Source organism: Amblyomma maculatum, chromosome 3 (assembly GCF_055883805.1).
Source record: "Amblyomma maculatum isolate TAMU_Amacu chromosome 3, ASM5588380v1, whole genome shotgun sequence".
Classification (NCBI taxonomy): Eukaryota; Metazoa; Arthropoda; class Arachnida; order Ixodida; family Ixodidae; genus Amblyomma; species Amblyomma maculatum.
In genome coordinates, this window is record NC_139346.1 from 89,294,222 (window position 1) to 89,301,442 (window position 7,221).

At 43.4% G+C, this 7,221-nt stretch overlaps 1 protein-coding gene across 1 annotated transcript; it reads right to left on the reverse strand.

Annotated features, from left to right (window-relative positions):
* Window positions 1-407: 407 nt before the first annotated feature.
* On the reverse strand, window positions 408-6,311 carry LOC146195247 (uncharacterized). The gene is made up of 4 exons (XM_084596201.1): window positions 6,226-6,311; window positions 2,532-2,614; window positions 1,289-1,377; window positions 408-623 (listed from the first exon to the last, which is right to left on the reverse strand). Exons 2-4 carry the CDS (start codon window positions 2,581-2,583, stop codon window positions 444-446), a joined length of 321 nt encoding a protein of 106 aa, XP_084452327.1. The 5' UTR covers window positions 2,584-2,614; window positions 6,226-6,311; the 3' UTR covers window positions 408-443.
* Between the last annotated feature and the right edge of the window lie 910 nt (window positions 6,312-7,221).

Sequence of the window (7,221 nt, forward strand, 5' to 3'; positions counted from 1 at the left end):
TGCTGGAGCTACAGTTTACTTAAGCAATCTGTAGAGTTAAAAAAAAAGGCTTATTGCTTAGGCATGCGCAACAGCACAAACTAGGCGTAAATAACTCGTGAGCCTTCCTACTCGAAATGAAGTAGGATTATAGAGTGGAAGCAAGATTTTAGACTAGGTAGAAGGAGATACGAAGCCTACATTTTTTTCCTAATCTTCTCCGTATTCTGGTTAAAAAGGTTGGATTGTTTTATAGGTGCATATATAAAGGAATTCGTAGTAGAAATAACCAGCTGCAGTTCACTATGTATCCAATACCTTTAGGCCGGATGAAAAAATAGCGAAATCAATTGCTTTTCTACATTTTCACCCTTACCACATGCCGTCATATATTATTTAGTCATATAGTAGCCTGTGAGTACGTTCTAGAGAAAAACCAGACTTCATCGCAACTTTATTTCTCCTCAACGGGCTGGAATGGTAGGAATATCTGGTGTAGTCACTCCGCCAAAAGGAAGTGTAAAAATGGATCCAGAGGAACTCTCAGAAGCTGAGCTGTTAGGCAGAATGCTAAATGTGCTGCTTGGGACCGTCACCTGGGAAGTTCCAACCGTTGACAACGTGGTTCGGTTGCATGGCCGATCCTGAAAAAAAAAATTAAAATAAAAAGGTGTTTCAGTGCTAGTTATATATCTTATTGCGTTGGCTTTGTTTATTGCGTTAGGGTGACGCGTTTGCCCACTAAGACACGATATATTTATGAAGCACACTTCCAGGTCAAAGCGAGTAATCCAAAGCAGCAGAACGGGCCTTTTGAATCTCCGTAACGATTGCGAATCGTCAAATAGCACGTACTTTCCGTTATGGAAATAGCCCTTTCAGTCTCATCTCTTGAATAGCACAGTTACGTACAGTGGCGGACACGGAAATTCCAATTCCCTTATAGTTCAGCTTGATAGTTCTTTAAGACGCGCGCCATTTGTTCTTAATTCACGTATTTGTGCGTACGTATGTAAGGAATTGATAATTCCTTTGTCTAGACTGTACAGCCAGGTTGGCCTTCAGGTAGAAGGGTGATGCCGGTGAAGCAAACCCATGCATAAGCACCATGAAGATTTGGTGTCGTTGCACTACAAATGTGGCTTCTGGTTATTGCCCCTAGACCCATGCGGTCTAGTAGCATCACCAATAAGCAATATATTTATTGGCACTTCGCCGTGAGCATTTTACGTCGCGTACGTATGGTGCAGCATCGGCGACATACCGGTAAGAATGTTGGAAAGCATTTGCGTCCGTCTAGTGTACTTACAAAAGTTGGCGGGAAGCGGGGACGTGGCCGCCTCCAGAATATGCGTGGGCCCCGACCTCTTCTTCCGCCATCTCCATGCCACGGGTACGCTAAAAGGCATGAAGCATGGTTGGAATTTAGTATAATATGCATAGCAGCATTGCTGACTAGCCCTCGTGTGAGTACCGCATATCAGTAGGCGAAAGTGATTAGACGTGTTCGTAGAGCCGCAGCCGCTGACATAGTAAATTGGGGTCACGGAATGAAAAAAAATATTTGCGGAATGGATCCTTCTGCTGTCATGCGAAACTTATGTATTGAGCACTTTTCTCTCCTTACATACTGGCGTAGACACAACAATGGAGAGACCCCTACTTGCTGGCGCTGTGATTAGGGCGCTCGACCATTCTGCCCAAGAATGCTGGATAGATTCCCGGCTTTGGCTGCCGATTTTAAATTTAGGTGAGTACCAGGGCACCCGTGTTCTGTGCGATGTCAGTGCACGCTAAAGAACCCCAGGTGCTTGAAAATTCTGGAGTTTATCCTATGGTGTCTCTCACTGGACGTTACCTGCACCAACCAAACCAATTCAAACGAATGAGAAAGCAGAGCAACCCATTGCTTTCCAATTGCAAATATGTCTTCAATGTCGTGAACAGGTCAAAATGCAAGAGGGACATGGACTTGGGTGTAACAGCGATGGTGGCCCTGAACCTCCAACAAACCTATTATGAATAATTCGCGTATAGGCATATACACTCTGAACAATATTGGATTATTGTTAACGCATGTACAAATAGGTCAGCCAAATTAGGTTTTAGATATCGTGCATAATTTTGACGTGACAGTTGGGGCTATGGACCGTGCCCCAAAAACCACTTTTCTTTTTCAATTCCGGCCACTCGGAGCTCAATAAACGAGACATGCATCAAATACTCGCTAGGTAAACCTTGCCCGCTTCAGTCTACAGGACCGTCAACCATCATGCCGAAAACTGCACTCTGCCGGATATCCTCACAACCTTCCCATTTTGATGACTGAAGGCCTCCTAAAAAGAATATTAGAAAATGGAATGTTCATACAAATTAACGATAAAGTATGAGGATGGGCTTCATGTGTAGTTTTCGTAATGGTAGATTCTTTCATATTTGCAGCCATGCTTAACCTCTTCGATTTTAGGGATGCAGACATAGCTGTCTCGGCAGAAAGGAGGTGTATCCTAATGAATAAATTATCATTTGCGTAAAAGCGACAACTCACTCACCGATAACGGTTGCTGCTAAGCAAAGCAGCGTAAGAAGCACCACTGCCTTCATTATGCACCAGATGAGTCCTGCGAGTTAAAATCTGGAAGAAATGTTTACGAGCTATCGTTCCCGATTTAATAATTAAACACTTATTATTCTTCTCTCAGAGAAAAAAGAATGATACACAGGGTAAGTGGCAAACAGGGAGTAGCTACTTGTAAGCAACTTTTGCTATAGGCTTCTTTAAAGCTTGGAATTCAATGCCTTTTCTTTATTCACACTAACAACCTGGCATTTCCCCCCATTTCGTTTGAGCGCAAAGCACAGCGTTTTAGTGGCCTCAGGTTTAACTTTGTTTAATTTCTGAAGCACTGCCAGGTGAAACGTGTGGGTATGGAATAACGACCAGCTGAAATGAAATATAAGTGTAGAAACTACGTTGCCTGTCGACAAACAGCAGTGCACTTAGATACGTAATTGGATCAGGTTGATAAAAAACAGGACAGCCAATCCTCGCTTTACAATCTGCACTGAGGAGCTTGTTTGCCGGCAGTGTACATTCCATCAATTTAACAGCTGTACATATATATACCGGGTTTCCAAGCTAACCTTAGCCAAGGGTTAAAAAAATACGTTTGAGATAGGTCAGAGAAACTATTTTAATGCAGCTGCCAGCTATTGGTACACCACAATGAACTTTTTATTTTGCAATTAACAAATTAGTAATTATTTCAATTTTTATTTTAACAAGTATAGTTTTTAGACAATAAATGTGATTTGCAAAGTTGGAGAGCATCTACTGAAGCCCCCCTTCCAATTATTTCCGCTAAAGAAAGCCTCGCGAGTGTCATTTTCCAAGCTCTAAAGAAAGTCCGCGAGATACAAAAAATATTGCGTGACAAACACATTTATGCCCCATGATGGGGGTAGTCTCAATCGTTGCTTGAGTGAACGGAATTAACTGCGGCCGCGATTAAACTTCCCAGTCCCAACGGTAGGCTGATATGTTGGGGATGGTTGCCGTCAGCGCGGAAAACTTGCTGCGACTTGCTCCAGCACATGCGCCCACTGCCTGAAGCAGACTAAAAACCACTGCAGACATATCGGCCAGCCGCGGCATCAGGGTCGTGGAGCCAAGGACGCCGCTGATTTCGTTCACTGAAACATATGTTATTAGTAGCACTATCGCGGCGCAAGAATACGCCGGCCTCGGGATATTTTGCTATTTCGCGGGCTTAAAATTAAAGCTTGGAAAACCGATACAAGTGAGGGTTTCCTTATAGGAAATAAATGAAAGGGGGGTTTTGAAAGGTGCTTTCCAAATCTGCAACTCCATTTATTGTCTAAAGGGAATGGTCATTTCACGAAAGGTTATAGCGCACTGGAAGACACACACACGAGAAAAGACGACACACACTCTCTCGAGTGTATGTCTTCCTGTGCGCTATTACCTTTCGTGAAGTTGGAATGCACCATCTAGCCTGTTTTAAAGTTTTATTCAGTTCAGTTAAGTCGTTCAGTTGTGCCCGACTCCTCGTGACCCTATGGACTATATCACGCCACACTTTTCGGTCTCTCACTATCTTCCCAACATCACATAACTTCATCTGCAGTGCCTCGAGGATGCCATCTAACCATCGCGTTCGCTGCCTACCCCTTCTCCGGTAACCTTCAACCTTTCCCAACATAAAATCTTTCTCCAGTGACTCCTCACTTCTCATCAGATGACCACACTAGCTGAGCTTTAACTTTAGACTTTGACCCTCCAATGAGCAGTCCGGGTTTATGGTCGAGAATATCGACTCATTTGATCCTCTGGCTGTCCAAGGAACTCTCAAGAGTCTCCGCCAGTACCACAATTCAAACGCGTCATTTCTTCGGCGGTCAGTCTTTTTCACAGTCCAACACCCGCATCCATACATCACAAGTAGAAAGACCATAGCACGAGTTATACGGATCTTGGTTGGCAGTCTGATGTCTCTCCTCTTAACTAGGCGGTCAATGCTAGCCAAGGCTCTCTTTCCCAAAAGCAGGCGTCTCCTAATTTCATGGCTGCAGTCACCTTCCAGAGTAATCTTGGAGCCCAAAAACAGGAAATCTGTCACGGCTTCCACTTCTTGTCCCTTGAAGCTCCAGGACTTGATAGGCCAAGACGCAATGATCTTTGTCTTTTTAATGTTCAGTTTAAGCCCAACCTTCTCACTCTCTTCTTGTACGCGCATCAGAAGTGTCTTGAGTTCCACTTTACTTTCTGCCATTTAGGTGGTATCATCTGCGTATCTATGGCAATAGTAAATTAGAAAAACATTTTCAATAAGAATTATTTAATGGCAAAATAAGAAAATTCCTCTAGTGCATCATATACTTGGCAGCTGCATACATATGGTTTATGAGGCCTACCTCAAATGTTTCATTTTTTAACCATTGACTAAGTTAGAAGGGGTAGGCAGCGAACGCGATGGTTAGATGGCATCCTCGAGGCACTGCAGATGAAGTTATGTGATGTTGGGAAGATAGTGAGAGACCGAAAAGTGTGGCGTGATATAGTCCATAGGGTCACGAGGAGTCGGGCACAACTGAACGACTGAACTGAACTGAATAAAACTTTAAAACAGGCTAGATGGTGCATTGCAACTTCACGAAAGGTAATAACCCATCTACTTCTGCTTTATTGATTATGCGAAAGCGTTTGACTGCGTAGATCACAGCAGATTGTGGCAAGCTCTCCAAGAGATGGGAGTTCCAATTCACCTCATCTATCTCCTCAGGAACCTGTATGAAGGGCAAGAGGCCACAGTCAGAACTGGGCATGGTCTTACTGATTGGTTTCCGATCGAGAAAGGAGTGACGCAAGGCTGCATACTGTCGCCCTGCCTATTTAACCTATATGCAGAGTGCATCATGAGGAAGGCCGGTCTGGACGAGTCTTCAGCTGGAGTGAAGATTGCTGGAAAATGTATCAACAACCTTAGATATGCGGATGATACCACTTTAACGGCAGAAAGTGAAGTGGAACTCAAGAGACTTCTGATGCGCGTACAAGAAGAGAGTGAGAAGTTTGGGCTTAAACTGAACATTAGAAAGACAAAGATTATGGCGTCTTGCCCTATCAAGTCCTGGAGCATCAATGGACAAGAAGTGGAAGCTGTGACAGATTTTCTGTTCTTGGGCTCCAAGATTACCTCGGAGGGAGACTGCAGCCATGAAATTAGGAGACGCCTGCTTCTGGGAAAGAGAGAAATGGTTAGCCTTGACCGCCTAGTAAAGAGCAGAGACATTAGTCTGCCAACCAAGATCCGTATTACTCGTGCTATGGTCTTTCCAGTTGTGATGGCACATGGCAGGAGCCCAGTGCATGTTGGAAACTATTGGTTACATTTAGGTGGGACACCTCGTACATACATACGGAGCGCGCTATGCTGCTTTTCTTCCGCATTGTATTTATTTAATAACAATTTTACCATGAAATGATATAAACAAAAGTTTAAATCAGCAAAATCGACTCCAATATATCATTCCCTATATTTTCCTTCCTCTCGATGAATGCTAGTTTTTTTTTGTTTTTTGAGATGATTAATATGCACCTCTATGCTTCCATAAATTTTAGCAGGCGCTGAAAGTGCAGCCTTAAACAACCGTTCTGTTCCTAACTTTCTATTGGTTGTGATAAAATTCACAACCATTTTAACCACCACCAATGCAGTGACATACCTTTTATCCGAGCCCAAGGAGGTGCAAGCAGTGTGCGTAGTTTTGAAACTTCTCTACCTGCGTTCACGCACGAAGGCTTTTGAACACGTCTGCTGTGTACACGTTTCCCTGGCTAGTTTTAAAGCCCTCAGATAAGTAACAAAACACAGGAAAGCAAGGACGCTGCCAGAATGGGACACCGGTTGAAGTGCAACAAAGGGCGACAATTGAGCTGCCAAAAGCCTGACGGTGAGCGTAACACCGGAAGTTTTGTGCGCTTGAAATTTTGCTTCGTGGTGTTGACAACGATATGACCAAACTAAGTCGTGCCGTAAATCATACTTGGGCGACCCTAGTTAACATTTGACGCTTGAAGGAAGGATAAGAAGAGGTCAGAGCTCTTCAACATATTTTAGGTGATGAAAGTTTAGAAAACATGGCTTAACTGTTTCCTTTTCCAAATTATTTAGGCGCAATACGTTCAAAATGCTACTAAATCCCTTCGGATGCAAGACTTGTGATAAGCGTTTAGATTTCAAGAGAGGTGTGTTCCTTCATTTTGCGCGTAATATAAACATAAAAAGTTTTTTGACGGGCTTGAAATCGAGCGCAATAAACCTGTCGCTCATCCAAGTGCTCTTCTGATTTCTAGAATATAGCCGGTTCTTTTTCCTTGAAGACAGAAGTTCTCATAAGCTCAGTTATTAGAATCAGTGGCTGGACCTGGAAGCAGCATTAGGCTGTGCGATCATTAACTCCTCATGACCAAAGCAAGTATTCTGGGTGATCCTGTCAACAGCTCTATTCCCTGCGAGCAGACTTTTTTTTTAAGTAGTTCCAAAATGATATTGTTGCTGTGGTGCTTCTATAGCTTAAGCTTTGACTGTTGAGGCGATGCTAGTAGACATACCTCCCGCACGAATGGAAATAAAAAATGTTGCTGCAATGAAAACTGTATACTCGCATTGTACAAAACTATGGGAGTCATATTAACTCCACCTTTGAGGGTACGACGCG

Coding starts and splice junctions, on each gene's coding strand:
- LOC146195247 (XM_084596201.1), bottom strand. CDS start 2,583: ATGAAGGCAGTGGTGCTTCTTACGCTGCTTTGCTTAGCAGCAACCGTT. Junction 1,378..2,531: donor CTTAGCAGCAACCGTTATCG/GTGAGTGAGTTG, acceptor CATGCCTTTTAG/CGTACCCGTGGCATGGAGAT. Junction 624..1,288: donor CCCGCTTCCCGCCAACTTTT/GTAAGTACACTA, acceptor TTTTTTTTTCAG/GATCGGCCATGCAACCGAAC.